The sequence below is a fragment of the Danaus plexippus genome, chromosome 23 (genome assembly GCF_018135715.1).
Source record: "Danaus plexippus chromosome 23, MEX_DaPlex, whole genome shotgun sequence".
Classification (NCBI taxonomy): domain Eukaryota; kingdom Metazoa; phylum Arthropoda; class Insecta; order Lepidoptera; family Nymphalidae; genus Danaus; species Danaus plexippus.
In genome coordinates this window covers 1,371,025-1,392,119 of record NC_083551.1, presented here as the reverse complement: position 1 = coordinate 1,392,119, position 21,095 = coordinate 1,371,025, and the positions used below count along the sequence as shown (strand labels likewise).

The window sequence follows — 21,095 nt, the reverse complement described above, 5'->3', positions numbered from 1 at the left end:
ATTATGATATTTTAAAAATACAAGAAGCATTCGTCAGCCGAGGAAAGTCTTCAGAGAGTTCACAATTAAAAATATTTAATTATAATTATAAATATACATTATTTTGTATGAAAAATTATGATAATCACATTTTTCCTTTCATTTGTGTTGTGAGTTCAGTGCGACTTAAATATTTCGCATTGATGATTGAATAGAAAACTTGAACCGAGAACAAAAAAATTACTTCTCACCGTCACCGTCTCATTAAGTGATATTTTTTTTTGTCAATTTATTGATAAATAAGCAATATAAAATAAAATAATACATTTAGCGGAATTGTATTATTACGACATTCAAAAAGTTACCCAAACACCTTTATTTAGACAGAGGAGTGACAGCTTTTTTTTAAAGATATGTAACGAAATGATTAGCTAACATTAATCGTAACGCCTTTGTTTCCTCGAATAGCGAGTCATCACTTCTTGCCTTTCTTCTTGCCTTTCACCTCGGGCTCCGGCTCCGGCTCCGGCTCCACGGGCGGCGGCGGCCAGTACTTGTCAAAGAACTGGTCATCAGCCGCGAAGGCTAGCGGCAGGATGTGACACCGCCGATGCCACGACTCACGAGCCTGTTCCTCCAGAGCGTCCTGCTCGCGCTCGTCTCTGGCGCGGAGCTGGTGATAGAGTTATGTTGATTACTTTTAACCGACTTAAAAAAGGCGTAATAAAATTTGGGAACAACTATATTGTAAAAATCTTTTTTTCTCGACGAATCTCAAACGCTTTCTATATTCACTAAAAATTAAATATCAATTTAAACGAGCAATAGAAGGTAAGTTTCAGAAGACGTGTCTTCATCATCACCTGACCTCTAACCGATGAGTTTTCGTTCCCAGACATGAGATTTTACGTATTCTTTGTAAACTTATAATTTATCTTTGGAACATAAACGGTGTGCCTGGACATCAAAAACTATTTCTATAGGGTTTTCCATTAAGGGCGCTTGATCGTGCAGAACTTCCATCGTAGCGTGTGCTGTGTGGCACGTAGCGCCGTCCTGTTGAAACCACATGTTGTCCAGATCCATATTCTCGATTTCAGGCCAAAAGAAGTTGGTTATCATCGACCGGTATCGCTCACCATTGACGGTGACGGCCACACCATTATCGTTTTCGAAAAAATACGGACCAATCACGCCTCCGGCCCAAAATCCGCACCAAACAGTCACTTTCTGCGGGTGCATTGCCACTTGGTGAACCTCGTGTGGATTGGTCTCGTCCCAAATACGGCAATTTTGCTTGTTGACATAGCCATTCATCCAAAAATGCGCCTCGTCGCTGAAGATGATTTTTTTGCCAAAATCGGCGTCAACTTCCAACTGCTCTAATGCCCAGTCAGCGAACACACGGCGCTGTCTATGGTCATTAACCTTGAGCTCTTGGGTCAGCTGGATCTTGTACGGGTGCAGGCTCAAGTCACAACGCAAAATTCGCCAAGTTGTCGTCTGCGAAAGGCCGAGTTCCTGTGCGCGACGCGGAATTGACTGCCGCGGGTTTTCGAGGACACTGTCGCGCACAGCGGCGATATTCTCGGCAGATCTCGCGTTACGTTGACGCACGGGAACCGGCTGATTGTTAACTGACCCGGTTGACTCGAATTTGTCCACCAATCGACGGATAGTCGACTCGGCAGGACGATCATCGCGACCGTAAAACGGGCGAAGTGCGCGGAACGTTGCTCGAACTGAAGACCCATTTTCATAAAACAATTTTATGATTTGCACGTGCTGCTCGACACTGTAACCTGCCATGGTGGTTTGGGAGGACGGAATGAATATAACACACTGCATTTGACAGCTGTCACTCAAACAACATGGCCGCAATCAGCTGTCAAAGTTCAAGCGTCCCTATTGGAAAACCCCTTATTATTAAAATAGTACCAATAATTTTATCAATCAATTAGTCTACAAACATATGAGTATATCTTAACTACAGTCGTCCTCTCTCGTTACTTTGTTAATCCTAGCTTATGAGCTACTAAAGTCCCGTAAACCACAATGTCCCTCCGTACCTCCAACAGAGCCAGGTACTCCTCTGTGTCGACATCTTTCCTCTTTCCTTTACCTGCTGGAGGTTTGTCTTTTTTCGGCGACTTCGGCTCCTTCTTGGGCTTCAGTTTGAGGGGAGCGAATAGTCTCTTCGGATTGCGTATCTGGTGAGGAGTGTCGATGAGGCAGTACTCCGGCTTGAACGTGAACACGGAACGTACTAGATTGTACTGATAGTCGGTGCTGAAACTGTCCAAACACAAACTCTAATGTAAGGAAGCTGATGGGATGCTTTAGTCTGGACTATGGATTTTTAGTTTTGATCATTGTTTAACTTCACTCGGCCACATCACACTGGTCTACATTAAAGAAACGGGGTTATTAAGCTTCAAGCGCTTTCCGAGAGACGAAATAAACGATGTCGGGAATGCGATGTTGTATACAGCGGTTCTCGGATAACTATACATCTATATCTCTCGGGTTTTACTCGCACTCTATCGTTTTATATCCGAGGTTACGGTTACTTGTCAGCGAGCATGATCAGGAAGAGGAGATTAAGTTGTCGGACACAGTAATAATTAACGCAGTCTAGTTAAAACCGAAATTTTTTTTTTTTATTAAAGATATCCGCGAAAATGTTAGCTATCGTTGTCTAGAATTCTAGACCGAAACTCATTCCTGGACTTACAGATCATAAATATAATGTATAATGTGTGTTAGATCCCTCAACGAACACTCGTACGCCGCTCCCTCGAACGTCACCAGGTGTTTAGAGTCCGGGTCTGTGCGACTCACTGACTTTTTCTCTAAATCCTCTTCCGGCGATTTATAAACGACTCCAGCCATTTGCGGCGTCGGCAGATAGTCCTCTTCCGCTATAAACCGCGCCGCTGCCAGTATGTTATCCTGGAATCGGTATTGTTCAGGCATTAAGACTGTAAATGGAATGCACTGTTTAAATTAGTTCCTTAACCTGGAATCTCCTGAGCATACGACGCCTGTCAGCGGCATCGAAGTGCTGCATTTCTTTCATCCACTCGCAAAACCACAGAATTAATACAGCCTGGGACGCTGGAACACAAAAGAATACGAATAGTCGATAGGAAACTACGGATTTGTGAAAAAAAGCTCACGCAACCTTGTTAACCTCATTATCATTGTCAGGAACTCGATGAAATCAATCGTTCTCTGTTTGGACTCCATGTCTGAGTGACTTCGTCCATTACAACAACAACAAGATTATTAAATAGTCGGCTGATGTAGAGAATCAACCATTAATCTATGCAAGATCAAGTGATGCTGATAAATCCGGCGTAATATTTACACCAGCTTATTGTTTCTCTAGTATAACCTCAAAACTGTACCAAACATAATTTACTTCCCTATAATGTTCCTTTACCTCTATTCATTTCATCCTCCTGCGCTCGTCTTAACAGATTGGCCAAAGTGTCCAGAAACCAGTATTCAGCCAGACTCTTCTTATATCGACTACAGCCAGTGATTGAAGCCAAGATATCTATATATTTCTGCTGAGCTGTTGTGGCTATTTTTGGTATGGCGGTGGGGTCGATGTCCGCTTTGAACTCTTCTGGCAGCACGTGGATGCTATTGTGCTCCTGAATTCTTCTAATCTTGTCAGGTAAGAGCCTCCTCAATGACGGTGTTGGGAATATCTCAGGTTCCTCCTCAATAATCTCCTCGATTTCATACTCTTGAGTTTCCTCTTTAATTGTCTCATCTTTTAATTCTTCTTCCACTGTTTCCGGTGCCTCTGGTATGAAGTAATCTTAATGTACTACACACACCTCGGGATCTTGAGGGACATATTTTATGACTCTATCCAAATAATGAAACTACATATATTACGACAAAATAATTCGTTAGATTAGTATACAAATATAAATCCTATCTATGTATAAATTTATAAGATTAATATATACTGTAGCAAATATGACAGAAGACAAATAGCAGTCAATATCATTGGGCACTATCACCTCTCTGTTCGTCTTCCCCCGAGCTGGACGTCGAGGCTGGCGTGTCCTGAGCTGACGTGACACACTCCAAGCCCGATTCCAGCAACAGTTTGGACAGGAGATACTTATGCGTGTCTTCTATTTCACGCGAAGCCATCACGAAGGTCTTATATAAAATTTTCTTATAAGTCTAATTTATTATATTATTAAGTTTATATCTATGAACTATTATTAATGACAACTTGACAGATTCACATCGAAAATATCTTTTATTTTGTTTTTTTATTTTTTTATTAAACCATGAAGTCAAATATATTTTTTTATGTAAACGGAAAAATATTAATCATACAAACAAATTATTTATTATATTACGTTAGACTGTGACAGAATAAAAAAGGAAGCAAATATCTTGAAAACGCCAAGTTAATATGCAAATCGTAATAATGATGGAATTGATGTAAATTTTAAGATCACAGAAAATCGAGAATTCATTAATTTACTTTGACAATTAGTTGTATAATTGAGACGCCGAAATAAGGGCGAGGGAGCACACCCCAAAACACTGTGTCGTATACACAGTTATGTTATACACGACACGGTGCTAAGGGTTGAGAAACTATCCGACCGACTGAAAAATAAAAGGTTAATGTCTTTAACATATAGAACAAACACACATAAGGATTACGGAGCCACGTCCTGCCTCCGAAACCCCGGACCTTAGAGAACTGAATAAATATTTTATTATTTCCCAACATACTAAATCTTCACACCTTTTTATCAAGTTTTCAGTAACCGAATACGTCGACGTAATTGCAATAGTTATTAAATTATAATAAAAAAAAATTGTTAAAAAAAATATATTCCATTAATATCGTGAAAATCCTAGACAAAAAATTTTAATCACCACAAAAGCAAAAGTAATTAATATCCCCATACACGCCGCTGGCAAAAACTATTCAATTGAGTCGAATATTGTAGGTATACCCTCACACTACCGAATATAATGAATCTACCCTCCACTCTAGTTTAGGCTAGATCCATAGTCGCCTAAAATGCGAAGTGTCCACGGGACTCGCACGGCGAAGGTTTAAAAATACTCAAAAAATATTGATGGAAGTCCTCGGAAATACGTCAATTAATATTTCAAAAAAGTTAAATTACGTTTTTAAGACCAAAGCGACATTCAAATTGAACTGAATGTATGTCCCTGCGCTGTGACTTTAATATATTATATTTTATTCAAAAATATTAACAAGACTCACTGTCACAAGTAATATATTATTGTGAATAAGTTATTTATTTAAAAGAATAATATAGAACTTTCACGTAAAGATTTAAAACTATAGTAGGTATCTGCATAGTTTTTTTATCAACCAAGCCTCTACCCACGTTAAGGTATCACGACACCACAACATTTGGCGTATATGATAAATAACTGAAAACACGCAACAATGTGAACACACCCTTATTCACAACCCCTAAACGCTAGAGGGTTACTTTTCTCACAGAATGCTAGTATTTAGTTTTGCGATCCACTGTTTTAATTTAGACTAGAAAAGCTACCAGCTATTCTTATGTTTTTTCACGTTTTTTTAGATCATTTTAGAGCAGCTTTTGTTACTTTAATTATGGTCTCTTTGGTCGTATCTTTAATTTAGAATGTCTTATATGAGGGTCTTATTAAAAAAAAAACAGTGCAAAAAATCTAAATATAAATATTACTGTAGTTGTAACACGTGAACTTTTTTTGAACAGCACGTCACACCGAGCCCGTTGATTCCTAGTACCTTCTCATACATTATAAGCGTACTCGTACTAAAGTTTTAAGAAATCTCTTTTAAAGTACGCGAGAGATTTCCATCAAAAATCCGTACCCCATATACTTAATCTAAAAGGTTCTAACCACTAGACCAAAAGTAAAATAGTCCTAGACATGACGAAATATCGTTTATCGCACGCATAACGCGCCTGTGTGAGTGCGGACGTGCGTGTGCATGTGCGTGGACGTGTGTGCGTGTGTGCGCCCTCACACACACAGGGGACGAGTGCGTGCGTGGCAAAAATTCTCCACGACTTGGTTAAATATTGGACGCATTGAAAGACGTGGAGCTGTCATTGTTTGTTAAGAAATTACTTATTTAAAACTCCAGCTCAATCTTTCGTGTATTACTCATTGTGTTTATAGAGGCCATTGTCTTACCAGAGTATTTAAGTTATTTTTTAAGTACTGTGTTTGATGTATAAAATTGAAAATACGAAATCTGTGATGTTCCTGTGATAATGTGAATATCATATAATTGGGGTTTATTTAATTATTATTATTATTAAACAATGGCTTGTCTTATCTTATCTGACCATTATGAAGACTCGTTGTTCTTGAAGGTCCAGACGTTTCCTTGAATCTCGTCATCCGTCAGCTGTCTGGATTTTCCAGCAAAAGTAAAATCATCTGCGTCACTTCTATTCATGAAACCACGTCTGATGGTTTTGAGGGTTTCTGAATTCCATGTTAGAGTTCAATGTAATTTATTAACTATTGTTATAAAAAAGTTTCAATAAATAAATTATTACATCAGTAGAAAGCGGCTCGGAATTGGAAAAAAAATATTTATTTGCCTATTATGTTAACAGTATCTCAATTCTTCCGACGACCTCTTCGTCTTACCCTCAAAAAACTCTTTTCCCTCATAAATCAGTTTCGTTTCCGGTTTACATTACCAAACGATACATAGGATCAGCCGTCACACCTGATGCATCGTAAGTTAAGTAATTTATCATGAGTAGTGATGAACGAGGAATGTGGGTGATAAGTGACTTAAAAAAAATTCAGTAATTTTATAAGATCTTTCAAACATTATAAGGTTTCCGTTAGATTAGAATAAAAATCGTTAACTTTTGAAAGTAAAACAGGATATTATCGTTTAAGTCCTATTTTTATTGCGTCTCCTTATCATCTTAAACATTCTTTAAGAATAGAAATATGTATATAATATAATATAAATATTATTACTTCTTGTGTTAAAAATCTATTATACTATGAAATAACGAATTAAACGCAAAAATGACGTCACTCTCACAATATTAAGACCTGACAAAGATTCACTCACTCATACAAATACTAAACTTTTCGTTTATTTTTAACGTTTTTATCAAAATTAACATAATGTTACCAACGTCAAAAAAACAATGTTTATAATGTAAATCAGGTAATATTAAGTTTTAGCGTGCCGGAAGTCTCTACGCCATCGTTGCTCCAACTTCACCAACTGGCGAGGTGAACGAACTCACGAAATACACGCACACTTTGAAGACGTCAATACACAGTAATACACAAATAAATGTTTATATCCTAAAATGACACAGACATACACACGGAACATTATGTAGACGAAGGTGAATGAACGCTTTTTTGATTTTTTTTTTTTTTTTGGTGACGTTTGGGGAGTCACTCATTTGACATCCGGCGTAAATTCAGATGCTGGTTTGATTATGTCAAAATAGTAATAAAATTATTAGTGACAAGTCGTTATATATCTCATGTATAAGAATAACTATTTGCCCGCTTGTTTATAACGTGATGTAGTTGATGAGCTATCGGTATAACATCGATATATTTTTCAATTCAATCAAACGTATTTTTAAACACTAATACATCACTAAGCTCCTCGTTTCAATTTCGTTTCTTTCATTCGTATTCCAAACACTGTGTAATTTAACGTAAAAGGGAATTCTTTTCAAATCTACCTCCAATACATTAATATTTAGGGTTGCCCGTACAAAAAAATTCATATAAAAACATTCAATCTAATTGATTAATAGCCGGTTAAAGTGAATATTGAGTTAATTTCATAGTATTTGAATTGTAATTTATATATTAATGTTATATAAATATTGGATCTCACTTAAAAATCAAGAGGCATGCATCCTGTTATTGTAATTTTTCTATGTATCGTAAGTTGATTGACCGTATGAGGCAATTCATCAAAGTAATATTGTGGTCTGGAGTGGGGATGGACTTGTACTAGGGGTTGATGCAGACCATCAAGCGCAAAGCGCTGCATAGATTATGACTACTAGACGGATGCTCGCTAACAATGGTACATTACCACAAAAGAGAAACGTTCTTAAATATTTATAAATCACACGTTAAACGAATTCGAGTTTAATTAAATTCAATGTACTTTTTATATATTTTTTTTTGTTTTTTTTTTCTCTATTGTATGAAACACAAATATAACAGGAAGGTAACAATTAATACTGTCTTGTTTTTTTTTTGTTGTTTAACATTGAAAAAATGACATAACGGCCATATATAAATGTAATGTCCATATAAGTAATTGACCATTTTAGTATCATACTGGCAATACATATAAAAATGAAAAAAAAACGAATAAGAATAAAAAATATATTTTTAAGCGCTTAATAGAGCTGGATTTTATCTATGAAGCGCTTTCCGCTGATTTGTCCAAACCATCCCCTATCTATAGCTAGGATGGCGATTGGTTGGCAGTGCCTTTGTGGCAAGAACAAACTACATTTTTACGTTAATCCACGAGATACTGGTTCAATGGCCGATGAATAGAAGCAGGTGGAAGTAATTAGCAGATGTAGTGAAAAAAAATAATAATAAATAGAGTATTAACATTCCGTACGGTTGACCGTCGACTGGAGAGTTGGCTATAAACGAAAGGCATCCCTAATATTAAAGAATTCATTATAAAATCTCCTATAGAGGTGTTTGACCGCGTTCAACAAAACGACAACGATATCCCGTCACCTGCGGCACAAAAACGCGACGCGGCCGAGCCGGTTCGGTGCTGATTTAATGACATTCATTTTATACTATCTTTAGTTTTTTATAACAGTACAAAATACAAATAATTTAAACACGCTAATAAATGGGCACGCCCATTTAATATCAACACGGGATCGATACACGAAAAACACCTAACGCGCCGAACGACCGTGACTAATCGACACATAAAGAACCCAAACTAAAGCGGCCAATACAGAAAAAGCTTCCGAAAAAATAAATAAATAAACAATTCGAATTTAGAATCCCAAAACCTGAACACGTAACACGCACACACATAAAACATCCGACCTGCCTCAACAGGAACGAAAAAAAAAGACGTTACATATTGCGTTCGAATTTTAAATGGCATGAATTGTGTTCGCCGCTCAGTTGCTGTGTGAGTGTATTTATTGTTTTATTTTTGATAACATCCGATGATGTATCGTGCAAGATACGGAGAAATTTAACGGCTAGTTTAATATGACTGACATTATTATATAATTACTTTAAGTTATCGAACAAAAACGCAGGAACAGATCACGCCAAACGTAATGTAAAGCGAGTCATAAAAATTCAAAGAGCGATTTTTGTACCGATTCACATTCAACTCAAACGCAGAAGATAATTTTTGTCTCACACATTCAAAAGAACGCACACGCCGAATTCTAGAATGAGATGACAACAACGAATTTCATTTGCGAAAGAGGGACGGATATATTTTTAGTAGTTTCGTGAGTCCAAAATGCAGTTGATAAAGAATGACGTTTCTAAGGCCATTGGCCTTGGGTGAGTGCAGTTTGGCTTTAGTTTTTAGTTGTATTAAAAAACATACTTCAATGTTTATTGAAGTATAACTTTCTCAATCTCTTGCGCGGTATACATATACCTACTACAGTAATAAAATGTATATTTTTAACTCAAACGGGTTGTATTTTTTCTGTTCCCCTTTATTATCGCGTCATTATTATATTAGTGATAGTGTCATTATATTTTATTTTAGTTTTCGCTGAACCATCCTCGGAGTCGTCGACCGCAGTCAAGGCCGCGACGAATTCGTAGCTATGTTCGCTACGAAACAAGATAAGTCTTATTTTATTGAAAATGGGCAGATTCCAAAAAATTTTATAGCATTAATTCTATTAATATCAGTGAATAGGAAATATAAGGTTTCTGAGTAACCGAGTTATTATATTTATTATAATTCGGTTAAAAATTTACCTAAATACTTACGTACTTTATTTACGTACCTACTATATATTAGCTTTTTTATTTTTACTAAACACTAAGTATTTGAAACAAAATTTATTTGATATCCACAGACCATAAAAACGACTTAACGTCAAATAATGTTTTGATATGTGATTAAAGATATAAATTATATAGGGAATATAAAATTTATGAATACGAAAATATTCATAAAAACCGGAATCCATTTTTAATGTTATATATATATATATATATATATATATATATATATATATATATAATTATTTATCAAATCGTGAGTTACCATTGTTTCTCTCTCGATTTTCGTTCGCATTCAGGATTCGTTCCATTTCGTGATGTTTCAAGGTCGTTATTGCATCGCTGGAAAAAAAAATGGCGTCCCATTTGAATGTAGAGATACCCTCGGATATTTGTTTCGAAAATATATCAATTCTGATTTAACTTTACATGTAAATTATGAATCTACAAGAAAAACACTTAATTTGATTAAATTATGGAAAAGCAATAAAATAAATTACCCACATAGCTACGTGTAAACGGAATTATTAAAGTTGTTCATGGGAAGAGTTATAGGGAATTTTTGTTTCAGAATATTAGTTAGCGTAATTAAGGTCTTAGAATGTATCTTAAGATGACATAGACAAACAGACAAACAGTGACTGTTCAACATATATATATTATATTAATATCCACTCGTTGTCTCGAATATAAATTAAGGAATATGATTCATTTCAAAAATTATCATGAAAATGTCAACAAAGCACAATTGAGGAAGCGTAGTGACCTTGAACGATACCGAAACTGCATTACAGTTCAAGCTCAACATGAGATACAAGTCTTAAGATAATTCTTAAAATAACAAAACATCATGAATCCTTTAAATACTTATAAATATAAATAGTAATAATGTGAATGATATATAATAGGTATTTATTTATAGAATTAATATTTTCGTCATGTATGATTTTAATCCGGAGATGCTACCTCGTATATAATTGCGCCCGCGCAATGATCGAATCCCGTTTTGATTGTGTGTGTGTGTGTCTGTTTCTGTCTGGCTGTGTGTGTGTGCTGGGTCGTTGACACCGTTTTTTGTCATGCGCCTGTGAGATAGGTCATGGTTGTATTCAATCTCGAATGTTTTATTGCATGCGAAATGTTATGGATAAATAATATAAAAAAAATATATATACATATATATATTTTGATTATACAGCCGTAGTGATATTAAAAACTCTTTCTTTCCTGACCTCCTTTCCTGTATTTGATATACTTAACTTCTATTATATCCAGTATCCTCTGTTCGTGTCTGTCAGACGTTATCAGGATTCAGTTAGGCGAAAATATTGTTATCACATCAACGGTTCAGTTAAAAATAACTGTTTATATATTGGTTATAGTGAAGCGTGTTCCAGAACACAAGTGACAACGACAAACCTTCATCTTGACAACCGTTATATAATGTTTGAATCAACAATGAGAACCGTAGAATATTATTGATAACCGTAAATTAATAAACCTAGTTAAAATTTTACCGAATTAATATTTCAAATATATACACTTTATTAATTGCCTCGAAACAAATGTGACTTGACAATGAAAATTCGAGGTTATTAATTCGGTTAAAAAAAACATATACATATATATATATTATTTGTAAGTTAAATTTAATTTCAATGATAACAAGTAACAGTTAAGTAAATAAAAGTAAATTAATGTAATAATATTACTGTTATTTTATATAAAAAATATCTGCGGTATATCTCTTAATATTACCAAAATCAATCGTCTTAAATTCTTTTGGAGTGACATCGACCTTTTGTTTGGGAATCTTTGACCGAGTTATTTATTACTTTGACCTTTGACCTCGTACTAGACTCTTATAATGTTCAATTTTCATTATTTGGAGTATTTTCTAAACATTTGCATTTATTTTAATGTCGCATATACCTGTTGATGTTAAGATTAATTTTGAACTTATTTTTTATACAAGTTAAGTTTTTCTGTTAACCGATGTTTGAACACCCGTCTTCCTTAACATGTAATTACATTCAGTTGTACTAGAAGCTTAATCTTGACTTATTCAACTACAGTCCGCGTAGTTCGTACAGACTATATTAAGCCAAAATAATTTAATAGTTTGTTCCGAGAAATAAGTATCATTTCTCATTTAATATATATCTATATGTATATATATATATGTATATATATATGAACATCGGTACAACATGTCTGTGTGTATTCTAATGATAGGACGCGCCAGGTGCGACCAACACCGGCCCGCCAAATACGGACCGGAATTACAGGTTTATAAAGAAAATTACTTAGAAATAAAACATTACTTAATACAAACTCCAACCAACGTCAGCAGACCGATCGATGAGGGACTCTGTATGGGAACTAACTGAGATACTGTCAATTCTGTAGTCTGAAATGTGTGATGAAATTCGTTATCCTTAGTACGTGTTTTCATCGAAACGTTCAGTATCAGCGTGTTTTATTTAAACTATGAGATATTTTTTTTTATGTTATAATGCTAGGTAAGTATCCGATACTAGCTTTACATTAATGTCTTTCATTAATCTAATTCTTATTTAAAACAATAAATAATTATTTAATCTCTCATAGACTAGACTCTATATGTTTTGTGTAAAGAAAGAAAAATAAGTTACGTTATTTAGGTCTTAACGTTACGTGTATAGATAATTATTAGTTACCTATAGTTGTGTCTGATAACTTTGTTATCTTAGAACCACAGACGGACACTTGAATATTATGAGTAAGCTATAACAAAAAGTACAATTTTTTAAACAATGTTCACGAAAAACAATATGAAATATCTTAAATGTAAAATGTATGAGAAATTTTTAACTGTCACTATTTAAGTTACGATAACTAACGCGTACTAAGGTACTTTGGGTGAAGGTAACTTAAACAGGTGGATTTAATATTATCATCCGGAAAATTAACAAGGAATCGTTATATTAATATTTACACGAGATTGATCGCTAATTACACAATAAGACAGGTTAGAGTTATCTCAAAGTTATAATTTACAACCAACCTGCTTACTAAAAATAATATGATTGTTTAAATATATTTTATATAAGTACCATATATATACATATAATGTAAATTTATATCATAAAATATATTATTATATATAATAATTGATATATTTAGGGAATGAAATAAGTACGATAGATGTAACCAGTGAATAGCGGAATAAACATGACGCGTGTCTCAGCTCGATGGACACGCAATCACTCGCGATGTGATCACAGGACGACAGACTTTTATTACTTCAAAGCAAAACCGAATTACATCACACATATATTTAAAGTTTATAAAAAATATTTATATTTTGGCTGTTTGTTTCGGACCACGTTCCTTTTATATTGTCATTACAACTTTGACAGTTCGAAAATGGCGCGCATTTTGAGGTTTGTCAAATTAGATTTTTTTTTATAGATTCTTATTGATTGTTATATAACGATAATAGTTAGTGTATATGTTTTATTCATACGTGTGATATCATCGGAATCAGTAAATTGAAAGGGTTCCATTACATTTGGTTTTCCCGCCGCGTTCGGTTGGTTCGCGTGACAAGAGGCGATGTGCTCGGTGTCGTGGACTCACCCATTTTTAGTTTTAGGGACACAATTCGGTTTGATGTCTCTATTTATATCAAATTTAATTATATTTCGGTAAGTCTGCTCGTCGCGTGTAGACGGTTTGGTAATTCACCTCTGCGTCTTCGGAGGAATGCACGATGTTATCCATTATGGTAATGCCTTTTAAGCGAACAGTATTATTAGCGCCATCTAGTTATTTTCGACGGAGAAAAGTTCGTTCCTATCACAGTATATCGTAATGAAATTTGATTTTTTGTGAAAAAAATTAAATTAAATTAAGCTTATTTTGTCTAGCGATTGTCTTATATTTTTTTTATGTATCTATATTGGTAGATTATTGTTTTAATAAAGAATGTATGTATTGTGTTTTCTTTGCTTTGCAAAATATTCATATAAATATGATCTGTGACCGAAACTAAGCGGGTATTGACTTTGAACATGTCACGTACTTAGCCTTGGATGCTGTTTAAAAGGTTCAGTTAAATTTAAATCTTATGTATTAAATATAAGTTGTTTTGAATATTGTCTCATTTATAATTAGTGACAGTGATATTTATAATTCATTTAAAAAAATAAAATTAACTATTGATTAAATTCTTAATCACCAGTGTAGCTTCTTATAGTCACATCTCAATTCCATGACATACGTACTCAAGGTTATTCATAACTATACCTATACCTAATATAATTATAAAAATATATTTAACCTAATTTTTGCACATAATAATATATGCAGATGTTATCTTCTGTTGTTTCCAGTCGAGCGTCTCGTTATAACGGTGACGATAAAACTCATCGTAATGCCGTTTAATGTCACACTTACTAATTGAATGTTAAAACACTTAATTGATCGAAATACAAAGAATATATATATTTACTCCTTCGTGGAATTGAATAAAATGTATAAAATAAAAAGTGTATCGAAAATTGTCATGACGGATATACGAGGATGCTCTCCCTCATCAGGTCCTTCAAGTTATATGATAGAAATATCATTACAACCATTTGTTGAATAGAATGTTAACAGAAATCTTATTTTTGTTTTTACACCCATTACGAAATCCATTATTTACACCCTATATATATATATATATATGGTAAAAATCGTCCAAACCCATCCAGGTGTAAGCTGCAAGTCGTCAATGTAGTAAATAATCCCAGCTGTTAATCGAGCGACTTCTTACAAAGGATTAGGAAAGTCTAATAGTCCAGCAGTTAAATGCTCCTAGTTAATTGAGTACTAGAACTAATCTGGACTATAAAGATAGTCTAAGCCTAGTTCTAGCGTTACAGTAATGGGACTCGAATCCTCGAATAACGCAACTTAAAGATATTCTAAAAATATAATATTCTCGTCTAAGACTATCGCTGTGAGTATAAAACATTATCTCGTTCGTTCGGATTTTTTTATGTGATATTTTTATATTAGAAAGATAAAAAACAATTGGGAATAAGGCAAAAAAAATTATTTTAAAGATACATAGTTTAAAAAGTCAAAAATTTGTGATCAGCGTACATACATACATATTTTATAATTTTTTGAAAAATTAAAGTTTTTATAGAATATTATGTATATACGTATTTATATGGTAAGTGTGTTCAGTAGGAGTGTTGAATTGTAAGTGAATATGGTGTTTAGGGTGAAGTGGATCGATGGTGTCACGGGACATGTAAGTCAATGTGTCTGTATGTCTGTGTGAGGTCGGATTTATGATCTCATAAACACGGCTTCCTGCATTAAATGTGACTTACCACGAGTTCTGGTACTAATGGAATTATTCATAATTGGGAGATTTTCGATACAATACAATCGATATCTACGAACATTAATTATATGAATAATAACTTAAAAATAAGTGGCAAATATATTTTTTTAACCTAATTCTCATGAGAATATATTACGTAATTTTATTAAATTAAAATTGTTGATAATTCGTTATAAGTACATTGAATAGGTGAATGATTAATAAAAAATATGTGTAAAAAAGTACACGCTGTATCATCGAATTTGTATGGTACGTCTGTCACAAGTACGAACATGTTACTGTAAACGGAAAGTTTAAAGTTTTTCAAACATGAATTTTGGCACACGATATAATAAGATATATATCTATAGAATTATGAGTTGTGAGTTATGAAGATAGAAGTGAGTGACGAACTGTATAACCGTATGTAGTGTGACGTGAACTTGTATTAGGGGTAAACAGCATTTATTTTATTTAACATAAAAAAAATCGAGTATCTTAATAAAAACAAACACCCATATGATATTCAATGTTATTGTGATATAATTATAAGATCCTTTGACGATTATATTGACTTTAGCAAGATATAAAGTGATTAATATCAATGTATGTACCTACCCTCGAAAGATAACAAACAAAAATGTCCAGCTACCCTCGATGATAAGCACAATAATATTACTACTGAAGTGAGTTTCAATGTTAGTTATGTATCAGCGGTGACCGGATGACCCCGGTTAAAAATACCCCCCCCCCCCACGACACAGGTCAAATTGAATTTCCTTAACAGTTTTCATCCTCCAGAAGGTTTTTGGACATTAAACAGTTTCATATAAACGGGGGTGTTTCCTACATCACAGACATTTCACTAACAAACATCAGTTACGGAGCTGTAAGAGACATTCAAAGTGAAAGACGAACATTCAACATCAAGGTCTACTAAATGACGTCACATGATGCATGTTTTACGAATTTGCATTTGTCAATTGGAAGGTTTAATATTATTCTGCTTGTATTCTATTTAGAGAAACACTGAACGTATCAGAGGTCTAGATCCACTAGACCTCACGTTAAATAGTCAGGTGAAAATAAACACTTATATGTATGTACGTATTAAATCGTTTCTTTGTCGTTTTCGGCACAAGTTTATTCTTGTATGATGGCAAAAAAAATTTTGGACTTAAAGGCAAATTAGACCAGTGTTACTTGTCTGATGTCAATCTACCCACACAATGAGAGCAAATCTCTCACTGTTAACTAAAAATTTTTTAACTTCGGAGAAACTATTTATTGTTTTCGTTGACCAAAGGGGGAAGTCGGAGAGGGACGTGGAACTGCCTGGAATAGACCTGGCACCTTTCTAAGTACCAACGGTTACTCTTACTCTCTAAGCATATCCACGGAGTCTATGAGGCATTCAGCTTCACTTATACAATTGTTGTTATAACTAATCATACATCTGTTGTCTGTTTTGTTGTGTGTACGTGCTAATAACCGGACCTATACCTCTGAACTGCTCGCTACTCTTTACACTTACAGAATCCTGTCATCATAGTCAAGCTATGTCACTTATTTTCAATGATTTTTATAATCATTGTTATATATATATATAAAAATAGCTTTTCTAATAAATAAGTATCTAATATAGAAGAATGTCACCGTGTTTAGTGTTACTTGTTGATGGAATATATCTGCCACTTGGAATCCACGAAGCCAGGATCTAAATCTGGATTCCACTCGCATCCCTCACTCCAACAACGGTGTTCCCATTCAACCTCTCTGGAGTCCAAATCAACTGACTTTCATAGACCTCTTCCTATAAGATTCCTTCCTTCCTGTAAGATTTGGCTTTAAGAAGATCTAAGTTTTATAAAGACCTTCCGGAAGTATTGCTTAGTAACCACAACAAGTAAGGGTCCGCTGGAATTATAATAAAGCATAATACGTTGTAAGTACCTTCACTTCACTTCATCAATTAAACGGAGATCGGTTCTGGTAAGAGTTTCTGATGAACTCTGTTTTAAGACATGTAGAGGACCGCCACTCCTGATCCTTTTAACCTTCACGAAATTACCATTTCTTAGTTGACCAACCAGCTAATAAGGATAACCTTCTTAGATAGCTGGTGGGATTGGGTGGCAGAGTATGATTAAGATTGACCGGCACATGGTTATATAAATATTGAAATTAAAACCTCGAGTAACACTCCAAGACCTGAGGCACTGGGAGGAATTAGTATAATACTCCTCACACAGACCTACTTTCCGTACGCGCTTTACTGGCAAGATGTTTTCTTGTACTGCCTATATATACTAAACGTCCTAAAAGTGGGTACGTGTTGTATTAAATCCAAAAATAGTGGCACCAAAAAAAAAATGTTATCTGTTTGAGAACAATCAGTGGCTAAACAATAACATGGATACCTAATAACATCATACTTTACGCTACTTAGCATCGAAAAAGTTCTATCGTGAGCTCCCCCTCCTCCTCGCCCCCTCCTCCGCTCGGCACCTCAGCCTCCCTTCCACCGGAAACACACGAAGTTGTAGGACGTAGCCGGACGATTTCCGACGCGCCGATAATGTCCGGCGAAATGTAACAAAACTATTGTCAGTGTAGTTTTCTAACGATACGGTACAAGGAGGCTGGATGTCTGGATGCGACTCCTTGTAATATTACATCAAACAAACATCACGTTAATTTATTTACACGAAACATACAAATAAAGTATAGCATTTTTTTAATTCAAGGACGTTGATGAATTGAAATCTTGAAGAGAATTCTTCAGACTGCATTCAAGAGCCGCGAGAAGCTTTTTCACCTTTTTAGACAAGTTTTAAATGTCATTTTTGTGGAATCGATAAATACAATACGGAAACCATCGACTCCGAGTCACTCATTTAATTTGGTAAACCGGCTTCGCGGCCATTTAATGTTGGAAAGGTCAGCAACGAAACGAATTACGACAGCACCCCAACAACGGCTCCAGATCAATTATAATCACATAACTTTAACTCGTTTTGATATAACACTATCCAAATAATTACAATAATTTTACACAAACAACTCGTTTTATAATTTACTGAGACACTTTTTAACATATCAGTTTCCTTGGTACATTCTCGTCTCGAACACAAACCTGGGCACAAACATTGAATACTGAACGTGTCAAACATTACGTAACATAATACGCAAATAAATCTTTATCCTCTATTATTTACATATAACCCAATTTATTTAATTATTTAAATTATCTCACTACCTCATTGCACGCGTCCCATCCTGCAGCCCGAGCTCCGCAAGTTACATATTAATATGACAAGCATCTACCCGCGCCCGCCGCCGATAGTTTTTGTTCAGCATACGTGTGTTTGATAGTTTGTTTTGTAACAGTTCCGATATGAAAGAAGATTTTATTAATCGTCAATCATTATGCTTCCATCTGGAACTGCTCACGCAACTCAACTGGACAGCTGGAACTGCTCACCGTAACACGGATGTGACTGATACAGAGATGCGCTGGAACTTGGAGGTGATTGCTTCCATCACCATCATCAGCAGCTTCGAAGTTCAGCTGTTCGCTCCTCAAAGCTTATCACCTCACATCAGTAAACGCTATATCGAGTCATTGAGTCGTGCAGCGACCAGCTGTAGACAATAGTAAATATTCGAAAGAGCTACTAAATCCACTTATCGTCAACGGAAGCCTTACCTCGCTAATGCTCTACTTTAAACGCGCCTCTTTGTGTACAACTCTATGTTTAAAATATATTTCGGTGTTAATTTTGTTGTCTGAACTTTACAACGGCAGGACTTAACCTGGGACAACAAACATCACACCACGTAGAAGAGGATACGATGAGCACTGCTCATTTATTGTTGAGTTAAACAGCTCGTATAAGCTATTAGCTGTATGAAATAAATACATGAGAATTTACAAGAAAACTCGGTTGTTATGAACTCAGTTGAATTTTATATTATAAGAATATGACACAACGAAGATTCGAACCCCCCACGTCCGTGACAACAGCACAGTCACTGGTCCAACCAAACCGTCGCGCTACGGGCACTTGGCCCTTGGATATATAACTATTGTCATTATATAAAGATATATTATATGTTGATTTTTATAAAAGCATAAATTATTTTAAATATTATGCTGAAATAATTTTATTATTAAATTAACAAATTCGTCAGCGGGCAGAGGACACGCCGTAAGACGTATTATAATATGAATAAGGCGGAGGAGTTCGGGTTTTAGGAAGCGATGAAATAGCTGGTCGGAGCTTTTGGGATGGAGCCTGACGCCCACGCGGAAGGATGAAGGGAATTAGAGTTTATGCAGTGTTGAGACGTTTCAGGTTATAATTAATGTTATTCTTTCTATTATTCCAATTCGGTAGTTGGGTAAATTTTTATTAATATAATATTACTTATTTCTTTTATATTTTTCATGTTTTGAATATAATTCGTAGTAAAAACATTGACCGTGCATTTGTATACTATCTACTATTCTATTCTATTCTATTCTATACTATACTATCTCTATTGAGATGACTAAGATTCCGGATGCTGTATAATGTAGTTCATGTAATTTATATTTGTAGCTGTATAAAAAAATATTATTCGATTGTTTTAAATTTTTTTAAACTCATAGATACCAGTATTTTGTTAGATATTTTTTATTGTCTATGTCTGTTTTTTAAATTTTAATACATTTATAAATAATATTTTGGTAAGTTTGGAAACTGACAAACGTACTGTTCACAGAAAAAAAAAAACTATTCGTGAACTAAGCACCAACGATTATATTTTTAATTTCTTGAGAAAAAAAGATTACATATGTACCTATGTAAAGAAATATCTCTGAACGTTATAACAAAAACTTATAGCATATTGATTTAAAACCTAATAGTTATATTATGTACCTAGTTATAACATATTTGTTACTGTCTCCCTAACGTTACGAATGATCGTGAGTTGTAACAGACTGTACGCAGACTAAGAATATTTTCCATACAAACGTACCATTTAGAGTAATAACGTTTTTTTTTTTTAATTCTGATAATATTTTTTCAGTCCTTTGTTCGTGTAAATATATAAGTTTCTATGTTAATAATTTGAAGAAACATCCTTTTGTTTAGAAAAATACAGATCACTTGATAGCGAGATGCGGACAAAGTTCCAGGAGATTGTTAATAAGTTTAAAAGCATTGTCTGGACCGAGTTACGAGATACCGCGGAGACTAAGATAAACATACACACAATATTATCATCTTAACTATAATCGCTTATAGAGACAGACATACACATGGTTTCTTAAAATTATCTGTAGATATTTTTAATAAACAAAAATTTATGACTCCGTCTAAACTATTATCTATTACATTCCAAGTCATAATCTATCTATGAAGAAGAACTTATCCATTTTAACCTGACCGGGATCATTTCCGTGAACACAGATACAATATATTCTCTGTATTTTATATTTATATTAATTCGTATGTGAAAATTTTTGTTCAGTAGATATAGCTGTACAAACAAACAGCCGGGACCCATGCACTCATAACTCATAACACATAATCTCTGTAGTCTATCAGTTTCGTTTGATTCTATTACTATTCTACTATTAAACACAAAATCATATTAATGTTAATATAATATAATACTTTATTTGTGATATAAATCGCCCAAATCG

At 34.4% G+C, this 21,095-nt stretch overlaps 1 protein-coding gene across 1 annotated transcript; it reads right to left on the bottom strand.

The window, feature by feature from the left end:
• Nucleotides 1–141: 141 nt before the first annotated feature.
• LOC116774757 (uncharacterized) lies at nucleotides 142–4,247 on the bottom strand. Its single transcript, XM_032667503.2, has 6 exons — nucleotides 4,020–4,247; nucleotides 3,425–3,796; nucleotides 2,999–3,096; nucleotides 2,714–2,931; nucleotides 2,049–2,274; nucleotides 142–652 (listed from the first exon to the last, which is right to left on the bottom strand). Exons 1-6 carry the CDS (start codon nucleotides 4,153–4,155, stop codon nucleotides 455–457), a joined length of 1,248 nt encoding a protein of 415 aa, XP_032523394.2. The 5' UTR covers nucleotides 4,156–4,247; the 3' UTR covers nucleotides 142–454.
• Nucleotides 4,248–21,095: the final 16,848 nt, after the last annotated feature.

Coding starts and splice junctions, on each gene's coding strand:
- LOC116774757 (XM_032667503.2), bottom strand. CDS start 4,155: ATGGCTTCGCGTGAAATAGAAGACACGCATAAGTATCTCCTGTCCAAA. Junction 3,797..4,019: donor GGGGGAAGACGAACAGAGAG/GTGATAGTGCCC, acceptor ACTTCATACCAG/AGGCACCGGAAACAGTGGAA. Junction 2,275..2,713: donor ATACATTATATTTATGATCT/GTAAGTCCAGGA, acceptor GTGTTTGGACAG/TTTCAGCACCGACTATCAGT.